The sequence below is a fragment of the Microcaecilia unicolor genome, chromosome 7 (genome assembly GCF_901765095.1).
Source record: "Microcaecilia unicolor chromosome 7, aMicUni1.1, whole genome shotgun sequence".
NCBI classification, from domain to species: Eukaryota; Metazoa; Chordata; class Amphibia; order Gymnophiona; family Siphonopidae; genus Microcaecilia; species Microcaecilia unicolor.
Genome location: NC_044037.1, coordinates 21,234,153 through 21,262,144, shown reverse-complemented (window position 1 = coordinate 21,262,144; position 27,992 = coordinate 21,234,153). Strand labels below are relative to the sequence as shown.

The window sequence follows — 27,992 nt, the reverse complement described above, 5'->3', positions numbered from 1 at the left end:
ACAGTGGGAGGGTGGGGGTATGCATGGGGACATCCAAGCATTTCATTGATATTCTAACAGGATGGGCTAAGTGTTAAACCCTTCTATCAGCCACTCAGGTGTAGGGGAAGGGCGGGGCCTCCCCCTCCCCCTCCCCCTCCCATCTTCTCGTGGCTATGACGTTTCCACGTCGACGTTTGAACGATTGCACGTCGGGTACGTCAGGCGGCCAAGATGGCGACCACAGGTGGGAGTTGCAACTCGACCGGAGTGAAGAAGGCTCATTTGGGCATCCCTGAGGCGGTGTTTGTGGTTAGTACTGTGGGGTGGGGGTGCCTTTCAGGAAGATTCGGGTCTCGGTTCTTTCCTCACGTCTCCCCGTACCCCCCCCCCCCCCCCTGCGTTTTGGGTGCAGTGACCGCATCCCTACATGGCAGTTCGTTGCTGCGTGCTCCTGTCCTGCCCACGGCCTGGGCTGCTCGTGCAGGCGCTGAGAAGCATTTGGTAGTCGGGACTGTTCCGAAATACGTCCGTGGCCCTGAGCAGTTGCCACCTTCAGCTGGCGTGTCTGTGCCGGGAAATGGGGTTTCTCACTTTTACGGGATAGGGAGGGCGATCGGTGGAATAAAAACGCGATTGGCACAGACTAGAGTCTCTTATTGCTGCTCATAATTTAGATTGCACTGAATCTTTCGTCTTTTGCAATAAGAGCTGTTTCCTTGTAAGAAATACTTTGTTTCGGTTGTTGCTGCTTTAGATGAATAAACTTCTGTAGAAATGTGATTTGGTATAGTTTGAGCTGTTGATTTAAGAACTCTAAGGTTCTTTATTCAGAGATTTTGCCAAAATACAAAGGAAAAACAAGAAACAGCAAAACAGAACAAACTGAAAGAACCTTTCTTGAAACTATCTTCGTGTCTTTATATTCCTGGTTAAAAACGGTAATACAGAATTAGTGCATCATTTTCAGCCGTCATTCTATTTTCTATTAAAGACTTAGAAAAATATTTGCTTTCCTAATGTAAAATTGGTAATGCCAAAATGTATTATTAATTTTCCACATCTATATAAAGCATAGAAAGTGATATAGAGTGGGAATGCCAGGTTTATTGGCCACTCCTTACTGCGGAATTCACCAGGATTTGAAAATTGTACCAGCACTTGCTTACCAGGGACGAACGCACTTGGCCTGTGCTTCCCCCCCCCCCCCCCCTCCAAAAAAAAAAAATAAAATAATTTGTTTGGGAGGGGGGAAGAAAAGGGTGATTGGTATATAGTGACTGTTCTTTCTAAATGAGTAAACCCCCTTATATAGCACTTTCATATGCCTTCAACCTATATATAGCCACCTGCTGCTGTTCGTCTACGTCAGTTTCTTCTCAGTCCTCTGTTTCTTCTTGCATTCCTCACATACCCTGCTTTTTTTTTCTTTTCTTATGCATCCCTTTCGTTCTTCTCTACTTACTACCTAAGTGCAATTCTCTCACTTTTCCTACATTTCTCACCTATTACACCAAGGTGTGGTTCTGTCAGCCATCTCCAGGCTTTCTTCTCCTTAAACTGTCCTCTTTCTCAACTACTTCTCCTGCAGCCTTTTGCTCCTTTGCTCTGCTGCTGTCTCTTAAATGCATCCTGTCTGGAGAATGACATGGGGACAAAGTTTCTCCCCGTCTCCATTCCATCCCCCACCCTGTCCCCACAAGCTTTGACCCCATCTGGCCCCCGCAAACTCAGACTTCACTGCTCTAGTTCCATCATTTTAAATAAAATACAATCGCTCGCTTTCTGTAATGTACTGTACTATTGTGGGGATGGGGACAAACTTTGTTCCTGTGTCATTCTAATCCTGTCCTCCCCTCCCAGTCCGTGATGCTTCCATTACCTCTTATTTCTATCTGCCATATGACCTGTTCTCAGTGGTAGAGGTGTTTCCTCACAGCTGACTGCTGTTCAGCCTTGGTTTCCAGCTGCCTTACTTGAGCGGGTAAGTGCATTTTGGAAACCTGACAGTAGTGTAGATTTTATTTGGTCTCTTGCTTTTCTATCATTGCCCCACTGCTGGGGATTTTGCGGGTCTTTTACTAAAGATTAAATGTTATCTGCAGCACGGCCCATAGGAATAAAATGAGTCCTGTGGTAGATAACATATTCTAATCTTTAGTAAAAGACCCCTTTTGTGCTTGTTCGGTAGTTATATCCCCACCAATTCCACTGAGACTATACTATACTTCCACTACCTTTATTATGAAGAAATAATTCCAGTTAATATCCTTGAATGTAATCCCTTCAGTCTCTGTCATATTATGATTTCTTGAGACCTGATCACCTCTTGTGCATTGGTTATATCTTTGATGTATTTGAATGTCTTTATCAAATTGTAGTGGCTACAATGCAAACATTTTTTAAAGCCTTTGGTAGCTTTTGTAATGCTTTGTTTGACACCTGCCCATTAAAAAAAACTCTGTTGGATGTGAAGATGATATAACATTTAAAGAAAACATTGAGTAGAGAGGTGATCTGATGAAGAAGGGCAACCTTTGAAAGCTGATCAAGAAATGTATTAATTTATGTCCAATAAAAAAGGCATCATTTTATTTTCCATGTTTTTTGTTTTATTTCTATTGATTACCTAAAGAAAACATTGAAACGTTCTTTTTTCCTGTTGACTTTGGACCTATGCTTATGGTAGTTTTTCTTCATATACACAGAATCAGAGAAAAGCTGAATCAGGCCATTAATATGCTTTTTATATCATCACTCATCAGCCGTAGCAAATAGTGCTGTTGCCCAGCTGACTGTAGAATAGGCCTTTGTCCCTTGAACAATTTCTTTGTGCCCATGGTTTGCCCCTTGCCAAAGGTTATACCAAAAACGCTTTTATGAAAACTGATTCTCTAACTGTATAATATAACCTTATCAACTGTAGTTATAACTCACTAAAAGGATGGGACCATAAACTTATTCGGCATCCTGTCCTGCTGAAAATGGCAGTTTCAGAAACGTGTATCTCCCCTGCATTGCAGAGCACTCAATCTGTGCAAGTAGGGAAAAGTAATGTCAGTGATTTCAAAATAAAACCAAGCAAATTCAGTGAAAGGTTTGAATTGACCTTCAGTTTCTCATAGACTGCTTATGTAGGATCTGATATTCAGTCAGCTTGTTAAGCACTGTTATTTTTTAGTCATATGTTCAGCGGTGCTGGCAGTTTAACCCAGGGATAGGGAACCGTTGTACACAGAGGGCCACATGAATGTCAGTACTATTCCTAGAAGGCCTCAACATTACATATACCCCTGTTTAGCTGCTGGTGTGCTAATGCCAACACAGCCCATTCACTTTGCATGGGCTGTGTTGGCATTGCTGCACAGCTTTGTAAAGGGGTTGAGGGGGGATAGTGTCATTAACTGGAAATGCACAGAGCTCCATAGATTTTCAGTGATAAATTTTTACTTATTTTCTGATGTAACTAAAAATACAATATAATACAAAACAGGGGGACTTATATTCCATCTCTTACCAAAAAAACGTTTAGTGCAGATTACAGTAAAATCAAGCATTGAGGAATAGACATCCCTGACCGAAACAACAGATTGGTTAATATAAAAATTAAAAATAAGTTTCAAGAACTTCTTAAATAATAATGTTTTAAAAACCCTTCAATATTTTTTTAGATCTTAAATATAAAGAATGTTATTTTATTTCTTGGGACAAAGAATTCCAGGATTTGGCAGCCTGTTATAAAAAGGAAGAAGTGAAAAACTTTTATAATGTATTTTGGATAATGAGGGGGAAATGATTACTCTTTGCTTGGAAACACCTAGAGGGAAAAGATGGAAAAGAAAATTGCAGTAAATAGCTTGGAGCTAAACCATATAATATTTGAAAGACAATGGTGCAAAGTTTGAAGAAACAACATGCATGAATTAGCAGCCAATGAAGTTTTATCAGGAGGGTAGCCTTTTCCTGGTATAGAGCACCAAAATGTAGCCTGGCATCAGTATTTTGTAGAATTTGTAAACAAGTAAAGAAATTCTCTGAGCACAGTAAATGATGGCAGATAAAAACCTGCATGGTCCATCCAGTCTACCTAGGAAAGGTGACGCTGTACCCACCACTCTGTGCATGTTATAGTCATATAGGTAGTTAAATGTGATGCAGTCTTTGAACAATATTTTATAACAAAGTATTTTGCTAACAGTATTTAACTTGCTAATCTCAACATTAAGGTGTTCCCCCCCCCCCCCCTTGAGATGCACGACACCCTTGCTCATACATAATTTTTATTATCATAAACTACAGTATACACACTCAATCTTCACCAGTCTTTTGCCATTGCGGGACACAGACCTGGGAACAACCAATATATGAAAGGTTACAGTAATCTAGGGAAGAAAGCAAAGAAGCTTAAGTAAGTAGATCAAGGTTGTCATGTAAAAACAAATAGTATTTAATCCGTTTAAGCACACTCAACTTATAGAATACTCCTCTGATCAACTTATTCAGCTGATCTTTCATTGCTAGGAGTGGAGGAGTGGCCTAGTGGTTAGGGTGGTGGACTTTGGTCCTGGGGAACTGAGGAACTGAGTTCGATTCCCACGTCAGGCACAGGTAGCTCCTTGTGACTCTGGGCAAGTCACTTAACCCTCCATTGCCCCATGTAAGCCGCATTGAGCCTGCCATGAGTGGGAAAGCGCGGGGTACAAATGTAACAAAAATAAATAATAACCCCTAAGATACGTAAAGTGGATTCAAGTCCAAATTCAACTTCATTTATCATATTGTTAAATAATGGAGGAGAAACGGGGGGGGGGGGGGGGGGGGGCAAACCAGATTAACTTGGTTTTATCTGCATTCAGTTTCAAAATGGCCAGAAGCTGCCCAGTCTCTCCAGCAATAGTAAAGTGATTTAGCCTGTATAGGTATAATAGGAATCCTCCTTACTTTTAATTTTTGGCTAAATGTTGCCATTACTAAGAGAGAATCAGAGAGAATGGAGAGCTTTGAAGGCTTCATCTCCACTGCCAAAGTGGCTATTCTGAACATGTTTTTTTTTTTTTTGTTACATTTGTACCCCATGCTTTCCCACTCATGGCAGGCTCAATGCGGCTTACGTATTGTATACAGGTACTTATTTCTACCTGGGGCAATGGAGGGTTAAGTGACTTGCCCAGAGTCACAAGTAGCTGCCTGTGCCTGAAGTGGGAATTGAACTCAGTTCCTCAGTTCCCCAGGACCAAAGTCCACCACCCTAACCACTAAGCCACTCCACTCCAGTGAAATACAGTATTTAAAAATCACCAAAACTCTGGTTAATTACTTTTTCTGTGTATACTTCCCATGGTCTTGTGGGCCGCAGGTTGCCCACCCCTGGTTTAACCAGTGCTGCTGAATATACATCTGACTGGTGAGTATCCATTTAAAGTTAGGCCTGCCGTTTAGCAGGCTTAATTTTAAATGCATACCTTATCTGTTTAGCAGCTCAGCATTACCACTAAAGACTTTGCCTTTACCTTTCCCCAATGCTGGCCTCTATTCTATGAAGAAAAAATGGTTTTTTAATGCATTAAATCACCCAATTTTATCTATATAAGGGCTGCAAATACACAGATAAGCAAGTTATGCATTCACCGTCTGCCGACAGATATTGGGCAGCCTCTGACAGGTTAATTTTCTGGTGGGTTTGCCTAAATAGTATTTTATTGTACACTGCCTTGCCCGCCACAGAAAGGCGGTTAAGTAAATACAAATAAACTAAACTAGAGGAATAATTTGATATGGTCATAAAATCATGACCCCCTCCTACAGTTAGTAGCTGTTCATCTCTGTTATATGATCACATGCATAACAATTGTGAGCTTATATTTAACCAAACACTTTCTTTTTCTGGGATTCTTTTTAAAGGAAGATGTAGATGCTTTTATGAAACAGCCTGGAAATGAGACAGCTGATGTAGTACTCAAAAAGTTGGATGAACAGTATCAGAAATATAAATTTATGGAACTTAACCTTTCTCAGAAAAAAAGGAGGTGAGTTTGTATGAATATTACATTTATGGGATTACAATAGTTACTAGTGCTGGGGTTTACTAAGCTGCTAAGGCGCTAGTGCTGATACAGCCCGTTCACTTTGAATGGGCTGTATCAGCAATGCCGCGTGGAAGCCACTAGTACAGCTTAGTAAACAGACCATTTGGTATGCACTGCACATATACTGAACTGGCCTATTAAAAATGACAGCGTAAGAACATGGGATATTACTACTACTACTACTACTTATCATTTCTAAAGCGCTACTAGACGTACGCAGCGCTGTACACTTGAACATGAAGAGACAGTCCCTGCTTGACAGAGCTTACAATCTAATTAGGACAAAGAGTAGCAAGATTCCATGCAGAATCCCAAAGAATAGCAAGATTCCAGAATCCCATAGTAGCAAGATTCTGTGTGAAATCCCAAAGAGTAGCAAGATTCCGGAATCCCAAAGACTACTACTTATCATTTCTATAGTGCTACTAGACGTACGCAGCACTGTACACTGGACATGAAGAGACAGTCCCTGCTCGACAGAGCTTAGAATCTAATTAGGACAGACAAACAGGACAAACAAGAGATAAGGGAATATTAAAGTGAGGATGATAAAATAAGGGTTCTGAACAAAGTGAATAAGGGTTAGGAGTTAAAAGCAACATCAAAAAGGTGGGCTTTTAGCTTAGATTTGAAGACGGCCAGAGATGGAGCTTGACGTACCGGCTCAGGAAGTCTATTCCAGGCATATGGTGCAGCAAGATAAAAGGAACGGAGTCTGGAGTTAGCAGTGGAGGAGAAGGGTGCAGATAAGAGAGATTTACCCAGTGAGCGGAGTTCCCGGGGAGGAATGTAGGGAGAGGTTTGTATTGACTGAAGATTGCCTATCATATCATTTTGACCTAAGTTATGTAGTAAAATTATTCCATTGCAGCTAGATAATTAGTTTTTATAATCTCTTGGGCTGTGTTGCAGCGGGTGATAGGTTTGTTGTCAGGGGTCCCTTTGTTGGTTTGTATACACACATGCATTTTGTGCATATCCAGTCAGCCAGCTGAACAGACAGCTGGGTAGGAGCTGGGAGCTATGGGGGTGGTGAGAAGCCCAGATCTTACCACCTGACAAATATGGAAGACCAGCACCAAGTGGCCTTGTGGAGCAGAGAGAGATAAATCCAAAGTTTTAAGAATTATCCTAGATTTAAAACTTTAATTTCAAGCACAGATTCATGACTTAGTTAACCTAAAAAAAAAATTTTCAGTGTCAACCTTGTGCAATCCTCTCTTTCTTGAGCTTGGAAAACTTCAGAATGGTAGTGCAGGTATAATGGTATAAGAGCATTGCTCTTATAGTGGCAATTCAGTTCATTTACTTTACAAATTAGAATTGCTTCAAAATACGGCTGCTCAAATGGTTTTTGTTGTGGGAAAATGAGTGTGCTACCCCTTTGAATAGTTTCAGCTGGTTGCTTGTCGAGCAGCGTTTTCAATTGAAAATAGCCATTTTAAATTTTAAACCTTTGCATGGTTTAGGCCCATTAGAACTTATTCAGATTTAAAACTTTTCAATGAAAAATACTTGATCAAATCAATAGAACATTCTTTTGCCTCTCAGGAGAACAATATCCCTGCGCAAATTAGAACTATGCCTTCATATTTTCATTGTTGAAAAGCTTTTTAGTTTTGATAAATAAGCAACATGTAATCTTTTGTTTAATGCAATAAGAAATAAAGAAGTATCTCTTCCAGTTGTGGAAGTTTTCTTTCATTGTGATCTGCCTTGAATCCATAGTTGAAATCGTAGAGTAGACTTTGTACCTCTTGTATGTTTTTGTGCTGGGGAAATTACTGTGATGCCTTTTATGTTTCAATGGTTTTTTATTGAAAACAGTGTACACTTTTATCAACATCAAATATTCAATACGTACAACCAGTCATGAAATTCCCTTCTAATCAAACAGTTCGGGCCTACTGTTTTCACTTTTTTATTCCGTTTCTCCAACCCTCTCCCCCCACCCCCAAAAATTCCCCTCTGTTAACCCTCCTATTCTCTCCCTCCCCACGGAAAACTCATAATCGTCCTAAAGAGGAATTGACCCACCTACAACTTCAATATAGTGTTTATAGCACATTAAGTACAAAACTCTTACCCTTAGCTGATAGGGTATCTATATATTTTCCCCAGATCTTCAAAAACTGATTCTTTCGTTTTGGGGATCCTCTGGCTTCTCTTGCCTCCCACATCAGCAGCTGGTGCACCATATTCCGCCAGTGCCAAAATTCTGGTACTGCCTCTGAAGTCCAGTTTTGAAGTATACATTTCTTTGCCAGAAGACACCCCTTACGAAAAAATAATGTTTCCTCTGAGGTATTTCCTCTGAACGACCCATATATATCCAGTAACATCTGTGAGGGGGTTCCTATTACTGTGATGCCTTTTAATGAAATGATTTTAGCCAAGAGAAACTTTGAATTTAAAGCTTTAGAAATGCAGGTGGAACATTTGTATTTTCACAGAAAGCAACTACAATAAATGTAATCTTTTGAATTTGTAAGCTTATTAACCACTAATATTATCATTTACAGGCTAAAAAGTCAGATCCCAGAAATTAAACAGACATTAGAAATTTTAAAACATATGCAGAAGAAAAAGGTAAGTTGTTTTTTTTTGTTGTTTTACATTTTTTTTGTTGATCATTATTTGATATATTTATTGCATATTGTGTTGACATTATAATGTAGTATACTATTCTATACATTGTATTATTTGAATATTTTTACTTTGCATATTATATACAGGTACTTGTTTTGTACCTGGGGTAATGGAGGATTAAGGGCCTCTTTTATCAAAGTGAATGGGCTTTATAGGCAATGCCACACCGGGAACTGCTAGCACAGCTTGATAAGAGGCCCTAAGTGACTTACCGAGAGTCACAAAGAGCTGCAGTGGGAGTTGAACCTGGTTACCCTGGTTCTCAGGCCTCTGCACTAAGCATCAGGCTACTCTTCCACTCCATTTTTCCAAAGCTAACAAAATAGGCTGATGTGGCGTGGTGTCTTCTGTGTGCTGCTCTGGAGAGAACCTGGGTTCGATTCCCGCCCCAACTGGGCTAGGGATGCTGTGGAGGCAGCATTTGCAGCCCCTGTTGCTCAGTGGTGACACCTAGCTCCCACCTACCACGTTCTGGGGGTGCAGTGTTATGTGACCTCTGCCAGAAGACCTTGGCTGTAATATTGACGGAATGAGTTTGTATTTGTACTGTGAAACAGAATGGGCTATGGAACTAGCTGGAGACTAAAGGAACAGGAGAATCATACTGAACTAGAAATAAAATAGTGAAGTATTTTTTGTTTGCTGAAATGAGTAATACAGACATACAGTGGCTGGCTGCTTGGTTGGAGTAAAGCACCTGTGAATGTGGTCTTTCCTTAGCATCAGCTCCAGACCATGCCCTATGATGGATGGCAGTTTGTCTCGGTCTCAAACCAGCAGATGGGGAGACTGAGATAAACTGAAGTGGATACACTTGGTGCTGTGGAACCCTGTATCCCTCAGTAGATGGTAGGTAGGTGATGTAGGCTCTGGATTATTTTTTTAGCTTGTTTGAGATTTAAAAAAAAAAAAAAAGGTGTGTGTGTGGGGGGGGCGGGGGGGGGGGGGGATAACAGGAACAACAGATTGTGAGGCTTGTTTTTTTTTTTTTTTTTTTTAATAAAAAAAACACTGTGGCCCCCAGAGGTGCACACTCCGTGATGTGGGTCCCTCTCCCCTTTATAGGCTCCCCTCCTTTCCCGACCTTTGTTTCGGGGTCCGCATCTGCTCCCTCTCCTGTTCTCAGAGAAGAGGGTTCTTTCAGGCAGCCCTGTGGGGAGGAGCTTCCATGCGACTTGCTTCGCAAACAAACAAACAAAAAGTTATCAAAAGCATCAAGTCAGGTTGGATAGCAGGGGCTTTTCCTTACCTCCTGCTGATCTCTGAGGTTCTATCCTGCTCCGGGCGTGGGCAACATGAGTGCACTGTGGGAGGAGTGTGCGGCCTGCCTCCTGCCTTTTCTCTAGATGGCAGTTTCCATTACAAAGGCGCTCTGGGGGCTCGTGCCGATGTCGGGCCTGTGCCTGGTCTGTAAAGAGGCTTCGCTTTGGGGAGCCTTTGCACTGGGACAACTGGTCGATGGGTTCCAATGCATCTGTGGAGCAGGAACCTGGGGAGAGCTCAGGAGGGAGGCGTGTTCAACCTCAGGATCTCCGTTGGAAGGAGGGTAGTCAGTTGGTGCCTAGTTCCCTACCTGGTTTGGGGATGGGAGGTCCTCTCCCCTTTTCATCTGAGTTTTATTTTTGCACCAGGCATACTGTCTCAACAACAGTGTTAGTTCCGCGCCTGGCATAGGTGGCCCTTTGGGGTTGCTTTTGGGCACTATACAGCCCTTCAAGCTTTGCTCTTTCAGGAAGTGGTAGAGGACCCCGCTGGTGAAGGAGGATGAGTGGGCTCGAGGAGTCCTGTTGGAGTACTGGGAGCTACCTGTGGGGGAGGATCCTTCTGTAGTCCATCTTTTTTGGCGGCAGGAGCTTCCCTGGTTGATTGCCCAGGTCCTGCACCATCTGAGGTTGCAGGACGAACAACCCATGGTTCCTGGTAAAGGGGATCCAGTCCTTGAGGGCATCCATCAACCTTTTAAGGTTTTTCCGTATAATGAGGACCTCGAGGAGCTTGTGGAGGCACAGTGGCAGAAGCCGGATTTTTCGTTGCACTCGGCACAGGCTATTGCCTGGTTGTATTGTTTTACCTGTGGAAGTTCAGGGACTTTTCCGGGTTCCTAAGGTGAATGTGTTGGTCACAGCAGTGACCAAGAAGACTGCGGTACTTGTGGAAGGTGGAGCAGCTACTGTTTGTGGAGGTTATGTGGTGAGGGCATATTTTTCATTGGGCTGAGAACCTCCCAGATGCTCTGGGTGAGCAGTCGGATGACCTGGCCAGTTTGAAGATGGCAAAAGGGTCATAATAGTGAGGATATTAGATGGAGAGTTATTGAACAAATTGAGATGAGGAGGGAGGGTGGTTCAGTGAATAAACTGCTTAATTTCAGAGAACAATGGTATATTTTTACTTTACAAACAGTTGCCCCTATGGGTTTGAATGCTGAGCTTGAATGGGCGTCTTTGATTTCGCTCAGGTCCAATAAGAACCTAGGGGGAGGGACTATTGACGTCAACACTTAGATGGTATTTAATTCTGAATAAAAAACGCTGGCACCATCTTTGATTATAAAGGTTTGAACAGAGCTGGCGCTAGAATAAATGCTCAGGGTGAGTTTTTCATTGCTTATGTTCGTTTAAAAGATATCGGTTCTGAGCAATGAATGTAACGCAATTACTGTTTTGTTTCATAGGGGACAGTCCTTGAGGCAGCTCAGGTTTGAGCGAAACATATGTCGGACAACTTTACCCCTGGGTCCGATGATAAATGAAATAAGATAAGTCAAAGAGTTTAACGTTAATCTATGGACAAGAAATTTAAAAATTTAAAAAGCTCACGATGGTAGAGCTGACCTATGAAGATAATGGATGTTATTAACATTGCCATATAAGAAAATTATAGTTGGCAATGAACATCGCTGAGGTCAATTGAATGAGTTGATGACAAACTTATATAAGTTGTGGGAAAATTTTTTTTGCATTTAAAGTGTGTTATGTATATATTATTTTGGACACTTGAAGAGTACAATTTGATATTATTGGTGTCTTAATAAGTGGTTGCCATTTTATTGGCAGTTTGAAGATGGGGCAGCTTTTTTTTGTCCGATCTGGTTAGAGCCTCAGCCAAGAACCTGGCTCTTCTTGGTGGAGCATCGGTTTTTGTGGCTCCGTCAGTGTGTGGTGGATGTGGCGTCCAAGGTCTGCTTCAGCCAGTTGCCTTTTGGAGTACCTCTCTGTTTGTGGAGGAACTCAAGAAGCTGGTCAAGGAGTTGGGTGAGTCCAAGGTCCCGCGTTTGCTAGAGCTTCAGGTTCGGGGGGCTGGTGGTGCTTGTCGCCCCAGACTGGCCTCGTCTGTGATACAGGGATCTGATGCGCTTGCTGGCCGACCAGCCCCTTTGGCTGTCTCTCGCGACTCTGCTGCTGTTTTAAGGGCCAGTGGCCATGCTGGGCGCGGTTCGATTATTGCTTATGGTGTGGCTCTTAACGCATGGTGGTTGAAGCATGGTTATTCGGCGGCTGTCATTTCTACTTGGTTGAGCACAAGGTAGTGTTCCGCTTTGCTGGCCTATGTCAGGGAATGGGACATTTTGAGGTCTGGTTTTCGGACTGTAGGGTGGTACCTCAGCAGTCCTCTGTCACGGAGATATTGCAGTTTCTCCAGGATGGTTTTCAGAAGGGGTTAGTCCTCTCGTCTTTGAAGGTCTGGTTGGCAGCCCTCATGGTCTTTCGGGGGCTGGTCCAGGGTCATTCCCTCTCGATCCGTTCCAATGTCACCTGTTTTGTACAGGAAGTTTGTTTGTACTCTCTGGTGAGGTCTATCGTTCCACTTTGAGACTTGAATTTGGTGCTGGCCGCTTTACTGCACCCTCCCTTTGAGCCTTTGCTAACGGCAAACCTGAAGGATCTTACCCTCAGGGTGTCCATTTTGATCACCATAGCATCAATGCGGAGAGTCTCGGTGCTTCAGGACCTTACATTCCGGGAGCCTTTTTTTTCCTGTTTCTCGAGGAATGTGGTGGTGTGATCTCACCGTTTCATGTTAAACCAGACCATCTCTTTTGGCTGGTGACCATCTCTATTGGCCTGATGTTCGTCGGGCTGTTTGCTGTTATTTACATAGGACAGCAGAGTTTAGACTCTCCGATCGGCTTGTCGTTCTTTTTGCTGGTTACTGCAGGGGGAGACCGCCTTGAAGGTGACTATCTCCAGGTGGCTCTGGGAGGCGATCTCTGTTTATTTGCTCAGGGGCAGGGGTGATCCTCGGGATCTGCATGTTCTGCATGTGCATTCAACCCGGGCGCAGGTGACCTTGTGGGCAGAGCACACAATTCCAGTCACAGACATTTGTAGGGTGGCTACCTGGTTGTCCCTGCATGCTTTCATCTAGCATCGTTTGTCCAAGCTTGAGGAAAGGCTGCCTTGGGGGCGTCGGTTCTGGAGCGAGGGTTGGCTGTTTCCCACCACCGGTGAGTACTGCTCTAGAACTTCCCACTCGTAGGGCCTGGTCTGAAGCTGATGCTAAGGAAGGAGAAATTAGGTCTTACCTGCTAATGTACTTTCCTTTAGTCTGTCCAGACCATGCCCATTTCCTCCCTAGTTTCTTGACTGTTTTGTGGTGATTCGTGATTTTACCACTGCAAGAAAAAGCAGAAGGTGGAAGCCGGCTGGCTTCTAGGAGACCCTGTGGAAAGTCTCAGCTCAAAAAAAACCCCAGAAGACGATCCAAGAGAGGCATAAATCATCCAGACTAACTTTTGTGCTACAGGATGTTCAGGTAGTTCCTAGTTGTTCAGTTCCCCATGGGGCTATTTAGGAGGATCCGTTGTACCTTTGTTCTTTTTGGTTGCTTTGTCATTAAAAATACTGAGGGACACAGGGCTCCACAGCACCAAGTGTATTCACTTCACAGTTTATCTCGGTCTCCCCATCTGCTGCTAGGAGGACATATACCCACTTGTAGGGCATGGTTTGAGCGACTAAAGGAAAGTACACAAGTAAGATCTAATTTCTCCATGGTCACTGCTCCTGAGGTTTGAGGACTTCATTGATTAATCATGCTAATGAGGGTACAGTTTTTGTGGCATTTGTACCTTTTTATTTTTTTTGGGGGGGGGTGGGGGTCTGCCATATGGGTCTGGGCCTGCTAAGCTAAGTGATCATAAATAATTTCTTATGGGAAGTGGAGGAGTAACCTAGTGATTAGAGCAGCAAGTTGAGCACCAGTAAAACCAGAGTTCAAATCCCACTGCCGCTTCTTGCAGTCTTGAGCAAGTTTTAAACCTTTACTTCCCCAGGTACAGACTTACAAGCCCTCTGGGGACAGGACAGTACCTCCTGTAACTGAATGTAACTTTCCTTGAGCTACTACAGAAAAATGAGCTAAATGCAAAAATCCCTTATAGTCACTCGGGGAGAAATGTTCTTATAGCTATTGTTGAATATCTGCCTGATCAGCCTTTTCTCATTCTTTCCAGGACAAAGTATTATTTTATCTATGTTCTAGGTCCTTGTTTTACTACTACTACTTACATTTCTAAAGCGCTACTAGGGTTATGCAGCGCTGTACAATTTAACATGGAAGGACAGTCCCTGCTCAAGGAGCTTACAATCTAAAAGACAGGTGTACAATCTAAAGACAAGTGTGGAGTCTGTCTGATAGGGAATACTATATTTCACGAAAGGTTAGGTGCCAAGCGCAGCATTGAAGAGGTGAGTTTTAAGCAGAGATTTGAAAATGGGTAGGGAGAGAGCTTGGCGTAGGGGTTGAGGAAGATTGTTCCAGGCAAAGGGTGAGGCAAGGCAGAATGAGCGGAGCCTGGAGTTGGCAGTGGTGGAGAAGGGAACTGAAAGGAGGGATTTGTCCTGTGAGCGGAGGTTACGGGCGGGGACATAGGGGGAGATGAGGGTAGAGAGGTAGTGAGGAGCCGCAGACCGGGCGCATTTGTAGGTAAGGAGGAGAAGTTTGAATTGTATGCGGTATCTGATCGGAAGCCAGTGAAGTGACTTGAGGAGAGGGGTGGTGTGAGTATATCGGTTCTGGCGGAATATAAGACGTGCAGCAGCGTTCTGAACGGATTGAAGGGGGGATAGATGGCTAAGTGGGAGACTGGTGAGGAGTAGGTTGCAGTAGTCAAGGCGAGAGGTAATGAGAGCGTGGACGAGAGTTCGTGTGGTGTGCTCAGAGAGGAAAGGGCGAATTTTGCTGATGTTGAAGAGGAAGAAGCGACAGGTCTTGGCAGTCTGTTGGATATGCGCAGAGAAGGAGAGGGAGGAGTCGAAGATGACTCCGAGGTTTCGGGCAGATGGGACGGGGAGGATGAGGGTGTTATCAACTGAGATAGAGAGTGGAGGAAGAGGAGAAGTGGGTTTAGGTGGAAAGACGAGGAGCTTGGTTTTGGACATGTTCAGCTTCAGGTGGCGGTTGGACATCCAGGCAGCAATGTCGGATAAGCAGGCCGATACCTTGGCCTGGGTCTCCGCGGTGATGTCTGGTGTGGAGAGATATAGCTGGGTGTCATCAGCATAAAGATGATACTGAAAACCATGAGATGAGATCAGTGAGCCTAGGGAAGAGGTGTAGATTGAGAAGAGAAGGGGTCCAAGGACAGATCCCTGGGGAACTCCAACAGATAGTGGGATGGGAGTGGAGGAAGATCCATGAGAGTGTACCCTGAAGGTGCGGTGGGAGAGATAAGAGGAGAACCAGGAGAGGACAGAGCCTTGGAACCCAAAAGAGGACAGTGTGGCAAGAAGAGGAGGATGAGGATGGAATTGTGGCCTCTGGATTTGGCGAGGAGCAGGCCGTTGCAGACTTTAGAGAGTGCTGTTTCTGTCGAGTGTAGAGGGTGAAAACCGGATTGAAGTGGATCAAGGATGGCATGAGAGGAGAGAAAATCAAGACAGCGAAGTATTTTGGAGAGGAAGGGTAGGAGAGAGATGGGGCGGTAGTTGGAGGGGCAGGTAGGGTCAAGTGATGGTTTTGTTTTTAGGAGATGGTTTTATACTGATGGTGCTCTTAAAACAGCACCTTGGTGGATGTAAGTTTTGTGCTGTGTATCAGTTATAGAGCACAGCTTCTGAGGACTGATTTGTGAACCTGAGTCTTGGGGTGTTCTGACAGCATGTACAAGTGATGCAGTAGGAGGAGGGCGAATTAACATAGTAAAGGCCCTTGAGTTTTTTTCCACATTGGGTAGATGATGCTACATTGCACAGGGGAACTTACAGGCTTAGCACCCTCTCTATCCTTCCCAAATTTTGTCCTAACTACTCGATTATTCTCCCTACTGTCATCCTTCATATCCATCCCAAGTGTACCATGCCTTATCTTCCTCCAAGCTTTACAAAGAGGGCACTAAGTCCAGCACCCAGAACCCCCTCCATGTTTTATCACCACATTGTCTAACAATCCATAGAGCTACCAATATTAGCAAAGCCATTGGCCAACATAGTCAACTTTCCCACAAACATGAAGTTCAGGTTTTAAGATGATCATGCTGTGCAGGTAACCCGATGCAGCCATACAATTGCTATTAGGGTGGTAACAGCCCTTGTACACAGATTACTTCTGTGCTTTCTCAGAAGCCTTTTTAGAAGTTGCATGTTGGGAACTGAGGTTGCTGTTTTCTCATAGCAAGTAGCAGGCAATTTATCTGTAGGCAACAAGATGAGATTGTGCGGCCTACAAATGGACTTGCTGCTGAACATGCAGCTCGGTGTCATTATACAAACGACTATTTTATTTCTGCAGGAGTCCACAGATCCAATGGAGACCAGGTTTTTATTGGCAGATAACTTGTATTGCAAAGCCTCAGTTCCTCCTACAAATAAAGTATGCTTATGGTTGGGGGTGAGTATACTGAAACCATCTGTGTACGTTCTGTGAAGCAGGGGCGTAGCCAGACTTTGGCGGGTGGGGGGTCCAGAGCCCAAGGTGAGGAGGCACATTTTAGCCCCCCCTCCCCCCGGCGCTGCTGCCTCTCCCCTGCCATCGCCAGGTACCTTTGCTGGCGGGGGTCCTCAACCCCTGCCTGCCGAAGTCCCCTTCAGCGCTGGTCTCCGAGTCTAGCGCGTTCGCTGATCTGGATTCTGTTTCTGTGAGTCCTCACGACCATGCAGGACGTCAGGACTCACAGAAACAAAATCCAGATCAGCAACGCGCCGGAGACCGGCGCTGAAGAGGACTTCGGCTGGCAGTTGTTGGGGCCCCCCCCCCCCCCCCTGCCAGCAAAGGTACCTGGCGGGGGGGGGGGGGGGGGTGTGAAAGCAGGAGGGCCAGGGCTAAATCTGCGGGGCCCATGCCCCCTGGCCCCACTTAGCTACGCCCCTGCGGTGAAGACTTTTCTTTCTTGTCTTAAACCCAGGTATTCAGTTTTTAATATACTGTTCATAAACCTCTCAAGTAGTTTTGATGAAATTCTGCTTCCTACTCATTTATCCTTTACTATATTAAAGTAGTGTGGTTGTCGTGTTCTCATTTGAATGCACAGAAATAAAGGTTAACAACCAAAACATAATCATGATGTTTAGTAATTGCATGTGATAACAGCATTAGCAAATGCTTACTCTTATTGACCTTTTTATATTGGTCTAGTACATTTCTTTTGAATTTACACTGTCTTCCTCAGGTCCAGACAGAATGAGTTATGTTGTTCTGACCTAACAAAGGGAATGTAAAGTCCTGAAATGTATTAGATTAGTTCACTAAACAGGTTTTTTTTGCCTTCTGTTATTTTGATTGATATTTTTAGGGCTCTGTAGGTCATTTTTTCCCATACATGTCAGATGGCAGACCTCTGTGCATTCAGTTCTGTAACTTTCTGGTGATAATGTACCCCTTGGTCATTTTCTTCTGAATAAGTTGTCTTATTAAAATAGACAACTACTGTAAGAGAAAACAAACTGCTCCTGAATAAATCACAATGCAGTTCATGGGAAGGGTGGTGCTGAATACTCCGTACAAGGGACAATCCTGATCGCTCGGTGCAGAACGGAGGGCTAAAAGTACAGTATTGCTGCTCGATGTGATTTGGGCTCAGGCTAAGCGTTTAGTAGAAGAACGTGAACAGGATTAGCATGTGCACCTGAGAGAGATGCAGCTTGCTCTTCTCAGCAAGAAGGGCTCATGGTAATTCTGCTGGTGTGGCATTATGGTTGAAGTAATTAAAAATGGAAGACGGTGATACCTGCAAATAAAGGTACTCCTAACCAGCTAACAGCTAGATGTTAGCCAAATTGGGAGGATGAATATGGGAGACAAAAATAAAAGATGTGACAAGGTTAGAGAGGGGGACGGGAGGGTTGTTCAGTAACGTACCGCTGCCTGCCTTGTTTCAGATGGACGCGTTTGCTTTCACTTTAGCCCTTTAGTGCCGTTGTCTGGAAGGCTTTGTAAGCTAAGCCATGTTTGCGCTCTCACCACAAAGAGATTTTTTTTCCTTCAGGCTAACGTGATGCTTGAATACGATATCGATGAGGCTCAGGCGCTGTTAGAGAAAAATCTGTCAACAGCGACGAGGAATCTGGATTCTGCAGAAGAGGATCTGGATTTTCTTCGAGACCAGTTCACAACTACAGAAGTCAGTATCCTTTTTGAGATGAGAGAAAAAAAAAACCCTATATTCTAGTATTTTTGCAGGTGCTTTTAATATTCCTTGCTCCCACACAAGTGTCTTGCTTCTGACTCCGCAGCTGAAGTGTCCAACAGTCCTTGAAAGAGGAATGACGAGATAGCTCGGCTCCTGTAATAGCATCTACTGTCCACCCTCAAGGGCAAGTGAGCTGGGATGCTGGGGAATGGAGTGCATGTCTAGCGTGGAAAGATAATTTAAGGGATCTTTCCTCATTTATTTATTTATTTTTTAATGAATTTTTATTATTTTACATAAACAAGTTCAATACAATAGTCAATACTTCAACTCAATGTACAGTCCAAATGCGCTGTTGACAACAAATGCTACATATCCCCTCCCCCAACACCCCCCCCCCCCCCCCCGCACCCTACCCCCCTCCCACCCTCCCTCCAGGGTAGCAACAGTCAGGCTCAACAGTTCAAACCGAAGGAATCCTCCACCTTATCAAACAGAGATCCCTCTCCAGTCCATATATATTGTCCACACTTTGAGAAATCTTACCATCTGTCCCCGCTTCACGGCTGTCATTTTAGCCATTAAGCAACAGTAATCCACTTTTTTAAAAGACTTGATCCAACGTAGGGATCGCTGTTTGTTTCCAGTATCTAGCAATTAAAATACGTGCTGCTGTTACTACATGAGAGAGAATACCATGAAAAGAGCGACGTATGCCCTCCACTGGTATGTTAAGTAAGCAAAGCTCCGGGCTCGGCGTGAGTGCTACCCCAGCTTAGTGTGGAGGTGTGATATTAAGTCTGTCCAAAACTGCTTTATGGTCGGGCAGTCCCACCATATGTGCCAGAATGTACCGCGAGCTCCACAACCCCGCCAACACGTTGAGACCACCGTGTAAAATATACGTGATATTCTGTGGGGGGAGAGATACCACTGGTATAACATCTTGTACCCATTCTCCACCAGAGGGGTTGCCACAGAAAAATTCAGTAAAGTTTTATATATTCGGGGCCATTTATCCCGCTCATAATGAACGGATAAAAGAGTCTCCCATTTATCAGTATATTGGGACAAGGGGGAAGATTGATGTAAGAGCGCTTTATAAATCCAGGATATGCCACCCCTCCCTGCCCCTGAGCCCATGGCCCGTTCCAGTTCTGTTATTGTCAGCAATAGTTCGTCTTTGGCCTTACGATGCATAAAATCCCTCACCTGCATATAATGAAAGTGGTCTCTGTCAGTCAATCCATACTCCTCTCTCAGAGCCTGAAACGACTGACATTTCCCTTCCTCCCATAACTGTCCCAACACCCGCAGCGATAAAGCTGACCAATGCCCGTATGTTCGTTCTCCTCTACCTGGCGGGAAATCCAGTGCAAATATATCTTTCCTCATTTATAACGTAGTATAGTGCCCCGGCGGACTGGCTCTTTGGAATGTGCACATCAGGAAGATTAAGTACTCATTTTATCTTAGCAACTAACATTCTGATACTTCAGTTGCTGCCAAGGCGACCTTATTTCATGTCCCCACTGATTGAGGGAGGAAGGAGTCCTGAAGGGTAGAAGATGATGGGCATTCTGAATTTGTTGGCTTTGTGCTTTTCTTTTGGCTAGCAGTGTGTTGCCATATTTTGGATGTAACTTTTGCAGCTCCAGGCTATAGTTTGTTCTTATGTGCCCATGACAGTCAAGATCCATACTCGGGTGCTTATATGAACGGGCTGAAAGAGAGTGAGATCTGCATAAGGTGGGCAGGAAAATCATCTTTTGGATTAGAAGAAAGGTAACAGTATTAAAGTAAATTAGTTGATTTTTTTTATTGAGAGGATAAACACTAAGCGCCCTCCCTTTCTGTGATTGTGCTGTTGCTACCTCATCTCTCAGGAAGCTGCTGCAGCCACGATCCCTGCAGGAGTGGGCTAGTGTTTGCCTCCTAGACTGCATGCTCTTTGTGGTCAAGATTTGTAGCCAAGTGGTTGTATGCATTGTACAGGGCCACCGAGAGACTGAGCCGGGCCTGGGGCAGGGCCACTGCCGCCACCCCCACCCCCGGATCATTGCTGCTCCCGCCCCCCTCCCCCCAGGATCACTGCTGCTACAACTGAGGTACCTTGGGGCTGGTGGGGATCCTGAGGCCCCGCTAGCGGAAGAATCCAGCACTGCTCTTCTCTGTGTCTGCCTTGCCCCTGCGGCTGCTTTTTTTCTCTTGTTGCGCATGCTTGGTTTCAAAACCGAGCACTCGCCTGAGGGGGGGGGGCAACTCGGCACGGCGGTAGAAGCAAGGGGGGGGGGCGCTGCCGGAGTTTTCTCTCTCCTGCTCCTGTTGGGATCCGTGAGGAGCAGGATAGAGACCCTGGAGCAGGGCCCCCCCTTGGAGGCTGGGCCCAGGGAATTTTGCCCCCCTCCCTCTCGGCGGCCCTGGCCACATCCTATATAATTCTCACCACCAACGTTCTAATGAGTGACTGCCTGTGTCCGTGGCTCCTGGAGTTGCTCAACTAGGCTCCGTAGCCAGGCTGACATCACTCACAGCTGATTCCCAGGCAGGGGGAGGAGTAGGGAAACGTGGAGCAACTTGCTCCGTGTGTTTCCCTACTCCCCCTGCCTGGGAATCAGCTGTGAGTGTGCTGCTCCCTGCCACTTGCTCCGGGCAAGTGGCAGGGAGCGGTGCACAGAGAACCCCCCCCCCCCCCCCTCCCGGAAGCACATCAACCCCTTTGCCACCCGCAGCTGCCATTGGTAACGCTGTCCGTCCGCTGCTGCTTCTCCTGTTGAGCAGCAGCGACCGCTACAAAAAGAAAAAAAGCCATAAATGATTTTAAACATCAAGCACGGCACCGCAGACAGCCATCAGGCATTGGCTGTCGGCTCTGCAGCCGCTCCTCCTCTCGCCTCCATGTCACTGCCCCTGGAGTAAGACCCCGGAGGAGCGCAGCAACGTGAGAGGCTAGAGGAGGAGGGTCGCTGGACATAGATGGCTTGGGGGGGGCAGGGGTGAGGGAGGTGGGGAGGGGGTCCTGAGACCAGAGGTGGGTGTGGGGAGGGGGGCCCTGCGAGGGGGGGGCACACACTCACTCACTGTCTCTCACATACACTTTCTCTGACAGACACGCTGTCTCACACTCTCACACAAACACACACACACTTTGTCTCTGTCTCTCTCTCATTCTCTCTCTGACACACACACACTCTCTCTCTCTCTCTCTCTCTCTCTCTCTCTCAAACATACACACTCTGAGGAAAACCTTGCTAGTGCCTGTTTCATTTGTCAGAAACTGGCCTTTTTTTACTAGTATAAAATAAGAATCTGATAGAACTTTGTGGGATTACATTCTTCTGTCACAGGGCACAAAATTCAAACCCCTCATTTAGACATCTTTTGCTGTGATGAAATTGAAAGCAAAAACTTGTAAAAGCATTTAAGATTAACCTGGCTTTGACAGTGGAATGGACGGACACAAGCTATCACCTTAACTTTCCTTCGCAGATATGGCCAGAGTGTACAATTGGGATGTAAAGAGAAGAAACAAGGAGGATATTTCCAAAAGCACAGTATAGTTTAAATAAACCCATCACATTCCCCAAAGGGGTGGTGTTATCTTGCCCCTTTTTCAGAAAATATATGAAAAAATTTTTTTTTTTTTTTTTTTGGGGGGGGGGGGGGTGGGAGGTGAGAATGAATAGCAAACAACATTTTATTTATTTGTCAGCTCAGACTGTTTCATGCATGCATGATATTTCTGGATTATTCACAAAGAATTACCCAATAAAAAGACAGATTCATCTGTTGGCCAGGTTTAATTTGCATTGAAGTAATTCTGTTACCTGGAGTGTGTTTAGAAATGTGATGTGCCCATTAAAAGCGCACACTTGGTGAGGATAACCAGAAGTCCATATTCAACTGCTGTTATAGTGACTGGGACAGCACAATGTAAACCTATTTTTTTAAGTTTCTTAGTAGCATTCATTGACAGGCTTTCACCAGTAAAAACACTTTCTACCAATTATTGGTGGAAAGTACAACTGGCCAGTAAATCACCAGCCACTGATCTTTGTGCACTTTACCTGGAGCAAGTTAATGGCCTGTGTTAGCAGGAAGATAACCTTAAAGGTGAGAGACTAAGGACAAGGCGTGTGGAGACTTGTCTCTTAATGTGGTCTAATCTTTGCAGGTATACAAAGCCAGCACATGGGGTGATAATCTGCAGTAATACCATTACAGTTCCTCATGCAGGCATCTATTTTAAATGTCTTAACAATCTGGCACAGTTGCTTAAAAAGTGAAACTTGTCTTAAAACACAAATAACCTCTGTTAGACTAATTTTTGTTGCATATGGATACTTGTGGTGATGAAACTTTACCTCTGCATTTTTCATAATAAAACCAAACTATTGCAACAGTGGTGAGATGAGAGAGGGTCATAGTTACAGCTCTGTGTGACTGGTGATACAGCTTTCATTGCAGGAGTAATGCAAGTGTTAACTGTTCATGTAAAAAAAAATACAAGACACCTGTAAAGTTTTTATACTTTTATTTCATTCTATTAAAATAGTGAAACTTAAATAAGTGTCTGGAAATCTTTTTTTGTTGTTTTTTTTTTTTAATTAACATGACTGTGTCTAGAAAGCATATACGACACCTCCCTAATTACTGAGCCTTTTCCCCTTTAAAACATTGTTCCCTGTGTACGGAGAAATGTGGTGTTTTTACACAGAAATTGAGATCGTATCTTTTTTCTCCCATTTTTATTGAATGAACATGCCTTATGAATAGGGTGTCACTGTATTGATAGTGTTTTGTGATTCCCTTAAGTGAAATGTATTCACCTCAATTTGTTTACTATGAATATGGTGACCATAAAGTTCCTTGTCCAGAGGGACCAGCTGAGCCCGTTCTGCTTTTACTTGAGAAATGAGACTACATTGTCGTGGAGAAACTGTCGGTATTTTGCTGTTTCCTGCTTTGTTGCCACATTGAGCCTGCAAATAGGTGGGAAAATGGGGGATACAAATGCAATACATTTTTTTGGGGGGGGGATAAAATACTAGAGCACAAATCTCCACCAGAGTAAATTTCTGCGTTACTGGTACTGTTTGTTGGGAATATTGACATGGAAGGGCAAGGGCCAATCTTGGCTGATTTGCCACAGAAAGTTTTGGCCATGTGTGGTACCCTTACTGTTCTGAGACGGCCTTGATTTCCTTTGTTCGTTGATTGTCCCCTGCTGCATTGGATCCTTGCACTTTCAATTCCACATTCATCCGGTGTCCCCTCTAGTTTTTCCCCATGGTGTCAGTGGAGGGATACATAATTTTATGCGAGTGAGCAGTAGGGGGATCTCCACTGCTTCTTTTTATTTATTTAGACTTGCAATACCACCTTTGCTAATATATAGTTCAAAGCGGTGTACAAATTTAAAAAATAAACTATAAAACACACAGGGAGCTACAATTTAAATAGGAAAGAACAGACAGTAGTTTCTATTCTGCCACACCAACCCGCCATCAAGAACCCAACTAGTGCCTCCTTTTGTTTGCTCTCTTGCGTTTCTCTCTCTCCCTCTTCACAGTTTCCATTTCTTTTTTGATCCTTACTGTCGCCACAACTTTCAGCTCTTACCAAACCTTTTCATGTGCTTCATTTTTCTCTTTCTTTAGCCTTCTGTACCTGCTGCCTTCTCATCTCATTCCTTCCTCTCCATCTTAAGTAGAGGAGTGTGGTAGCCGTGTTAGTCCACTCTTAAGGTTATCAATAGAAATCAAACAAAATAAAACATGGAAAAGAAAATAAGATGATACCTTTTTTATTGGACATAACTTAATACATTTCTTGATTAGCTTTCGAAGGTTGCCCTTCGTCAGATCGGAAATAAGCAAATGTGCTGACAGTGTATATAAGTGAAAACATTCAAGCATTACTATGACAGTCTGACAGGGTGGGAGGGTGGGGGTGGGTAGGAGGTATGCATGGGGACATCAAAGCATATCATTGATATTCTAACAGGATGGGTGTGGATAGGTGAGGGGTGGGGTGTTCAACAGAGAAATACAGCTTTATGGTTTATAATGGGCTAGGAACCCCAGATCCTTGTTAAGTCCTTTCTGTTGGGTGTTAAAATATTCAATCATTCTGACTTCAAAGGTCTTATGTTCTTGTATGGTTTTAAAGTTACCTTTCAGGATTCTCACTGTGAAGTCACTGGCACAGTGTCCTGGTCCTGTAAAATGCTGACCAACAGGGGTGGGAGCCCTACTGGCACCAGTATTGTTCATGTGATGTCTATGTAAATTGAATCTTGTCTTAAGCATCTGGCCTGTTTCTCCAAGAATATTGCCTCCTCCCTCAAAACACCCAGGGAGAATCTGCTACAGTACAAGGAGAAAAAATCCACAGACAGAATCCCCCTTGTAGTGACATACAATCCAGAGCTGGAAAAACTGAGGAAAATCATAAGAGATCTACAACCTATACTCCAGGAGGATGAATTACTGAAAGAGATATTCCCATCCCCACCAGTACTGGCCTTCCGACAGCCACCCAACTTAAAACACAAGCTAATCAGAAGTAAACCTCCATCACAGGAGGATGGAGGAAACAGAAAAGGAACAGAAGGGCACACTTCCCTGTAATTTATCCAGTTGCAAACTATGCCAAAATATTTCACAGGACCCCACAGTTATCCACAAAGGAAAGATATTCAACATAAAGGAATCTTTCACTTGCTTATCTTCCAATGTGGTATATATCATTCAGTGTAAAAAATGCAACGAAGGATGCTATATTGGAGAAACAGGCCAGATGCTTAAGACAAGATTCAATTCACATGAACAATACTGGTGCCAGTAGGGCTCCCACCCCTGTTGGTCAGCATTTTACAGGACCAGGACACTGTGCCAGTGACTTCACAGTGAGAATCCTGAAAGGTAACTTTAAAACCATACAAGAACATAAGACCTTTGAAGTCAGAATGATTGAATATTTTAACACCCAACAGAAAGGACTTAACAAGGATCTGGGGTTCCTAGCCCATTATAAACCATAAAGCTGTATTTCTCTGTTGATCACCCCACCCCTCACCTATCCACACCCATCCTGTTAGAATATCAATGATATGCTTTGATGTCCCCATGCATACCTCCGACCCACCCCCATCCTCCCACCCTGTCAGACTGTCATAGTAATGCTTGAATGTTTTCACTTATATACACTGTCAGCACATTTGCTTATTTCCGATCTGACGAAGGGCAGCTTCGAAAGCTAATAAAGAAATGTATTAAGTTATGTCCAATAAAAAAGGTATCACCTTATTTTCTTTTTCATGTTTTATTTTGATTTCTATTGATAACCTTCCTCTCCATGTAATCCCTCCATTCCCATTCTTAACCCTTGCCACCCACAGCTCTAGATTTCTCTTACTTAGCATCTGCCCTATTGTCTCCTCACGCCTCATCTTCTCACCCTCTAGTCAAGTTTGTTTTCAAGTTTTAATCGTCCTTGATATACCGCACCATTGGGACAGACTTCTGGATGGTTTGCTATATCCTTCACTGTAATACTGGACGCTGCTATTTTGCACTAAAAGTTCACTTATTTCACTACGCTTTGGGTCTGTCTCTTGTTTTTAAAATTTAGGTCAGAAATAAATATCTGTATTTTCATCTAGTTTAAAAGTTGAAAATTGGGATTCTGGGTGCAGTTCAGGGTGGGGGAATATTTATTTCTTTAGAATAGCCATACCATTGGATTTGAGTGCTGCATTCTTTTATTTTTGATGTTTTGTTGAATGTTCGTTGCAACCTTTTTGATTGTGTGATTTTTAAATTGAAATGTTGGTAATAAAAAAAAGTCAGTCTGCAAGAAAAATCATTATGAAAAAAAAAAGACATTTTGTTAGTATATGATTAAAATTACATGGTAAAAGTCAGATCATTGACACCTTAGAGCAGAGGTTCTCAACTCAGTACTTTGGAAACATGTAGCCAGTCACGTTTTTTTAGGATACCCATAATGAATATGCTTGAGATAGATTTGCAAACAAGAGGGGTACTGTTGCATATTTATTTGAAGACATCCTGAAAACTTGACTGGCTTGATGTATCCTGAGGACAGGGTTGAGAACCCCCGCTGCCTTAGAGGTTGGTCTCTTTATTGATAGTCACCACTTGTCTGATGATCCCTCTGCTTTTCTACTGAAATCTTTGATGTGGATGTAGAAAGGGTCTTACTTTGTTAAATTTATGGACTATTTTCTCTAGGATCTTGTCTTAAACGCTTTTTAAAATCCAGCTTTGCTGACTTCCCTCATCAAATCCTCCAGCAATTAATTTCACAGCAACATTGTGCGGAGAGTGAAAAAAATACTTTCTCCAGTTTGGGTTTTTAAGGTGCTACTTCTTTCTGTCATAGTACTGTGGTTTTTTTTTTTTTTGTTACATTTGTACCCCGCGCTTTCCCACTCATGGCAGGCTCAATGCGGCTTACATGGGGCAATGGAGGGTTAAGTGACTTGCCCAGAGACACAAGGAGCTGCCTGTGCCTGAAGTGGGAATCAAACTCAGTTCCTCAGGACCAAAGTCCACTACCCTAACCACCAGGCCACTCCTCCACTTTTGCTACTATTTGAGATTCTACATGGAATGTTGCTATTCCACTAGCAACATTCCATGTAGAAGTCGGCCCTTGCAGATCACCAATGTGGCCGTGCAGGCTTCTACATGGAATGTTGCTAGTGGAATAGCAACATTCCATGTAGAATCTCCAATAGTAGCAACATTCCATGTAGAATCTCCAATAGTATCCATTTTATTTTTGTTACATTTGTACCCTGCGCTTTCCCACTCATGGCAGGCTCAATGCGGCTTACATGGGGCAATGGAGGGTTAAGTGACTTGCCCAGAGTCACAAGTAGCTGCCTGTGCCTGAAGTGGGAATCAAACTCAGTTCCCCAGGACCAAAGTCCACCACCCTAACCACTAGGCCAAGGATTATGTAGACCTCAGTCACATCCCCTCATAGCCATTTCTTCTCTAACCTGCAGAACCCTAGCCTTTCATCATAGGGGCTCTATTCCATCACAGTTATCCATTTTGGTTTCTCCTCTCTGTACCTTTTTTTTTTGTTCTGATGTATCCTTTTTGGGATGAGGTGACCAGAACTGCACATAACATTCAAGATGAGACCGGTCTATGGATCAAGCAAGATGCATTATGATGTTCTCTGTTCCTTTCGGAATAAATCGTTTTGTTCTCTTTGTGTTTTGGCCACTGCTGCATACAGAGCTGAGGATTTCAAAGCATTGTTAACAATGCAAGATTTTTTTTTTCCTGAGGGGCGAGTCCAGACATGGAACTTAGCATCTTGTATCTACTGTTAGAATTATCTTCCTATGTGTATCGGTTTGCACTTGTCAACATCAACATTAAAATTAATCAGCCATTAACATGTCCAGTCCCCTTAGTCTTACAATATTCTCCTGCCATCCCCTCATGTTTTAACAACTTTGAATATTTTTGGGTCTTCTGCAAGTTTTCATCTCAATTATTGCTTCCCTTTCCAAATGATTGGTATACTATATATGCTAAAAAGCACTGTTTCCAGTACAGATCTTTTGGGTACTGCATTCTACCTTTCTCAACTGAGAAATCTGACAGCTCTGCCCCATTAAGCCATGTTTCTGCATATGGTCCCTAATTTTGTTTTTCTTAAGG

The 27,992-nt window shown here is 43.7% G+C and overlaps 1 protein-coding gene across 3 annotated transcripts; it reads left to right on the top strand.

The window, feature by feature from the left end:
- The first annotated feature begins 175 nt into the window (after nucleotides 1–175).
- Nucleotides 176–22,314, top strand: VBP1 (VHL binding protein 1). Of its 3 annotated transcripts, none has more exons than XM_030209999.1 (6): nucleotides 176–226; nucleotides 5,881–6,005; nucleotides 8,588–8,654; nucleotides 16,446–16,544; nucleotides 18,139–18,277; nucleotides 21,772–22,314. In XM_030209999.1, the coding sequence occupies exons 2-6, from the start codon at nucleotides 5,899–5,901 to the stop codon at nucleotides 21,840–21,842; spliced, it is 483 nt and encodes a 160-aa protein (XP_030065859.1). In that variant the 5' UTR covers nucleotides 176–226; nucleotides 5,881–5,898; the 3' UTR covers nucleotides 21,843–22,314. The 3 variants fall into 3 exon arrangements, with proteins under 3 accessions (XP_030065859.1, XP_030065858.1, XP_030065860.1); XM_030209998.1 differs by having other exon boundaries at nucleotides 194–291; XM_030210000.1 differs by having other exon boundaries at nucleotides 204–291; nucleotides 5,885–6,005.
- The last annotated feature ends 5,678 nt before the right edge of the window (nucleotides 22,315–27,992 follow it).

Excerpts from the sequence above, each read along its gene's own strand:
- VBP1 (XM_030209998.1), top strand. The coding sequence starts at position 214 with ATGGCGACCACAGGTGGGAGTTGCAACTCGACCGGAGTGAAGAAGGCT. Across the intron at positions 292-5,880 it reads TCCCTGAGGCGGTGTTTGTG|GAAGATGTAGATGCTTTTAT; the intron begins GTTAGTACTGTG and ends TTCTTTTTAAAG. Across the intron at positions 18,278-21,771 it reads GTTCACAACTACAGAAGTCA|ATATGGCCAGAGTGTACAAT; the intron begins GTATCCTTTTTG and ends TTTCCTTCGCAG.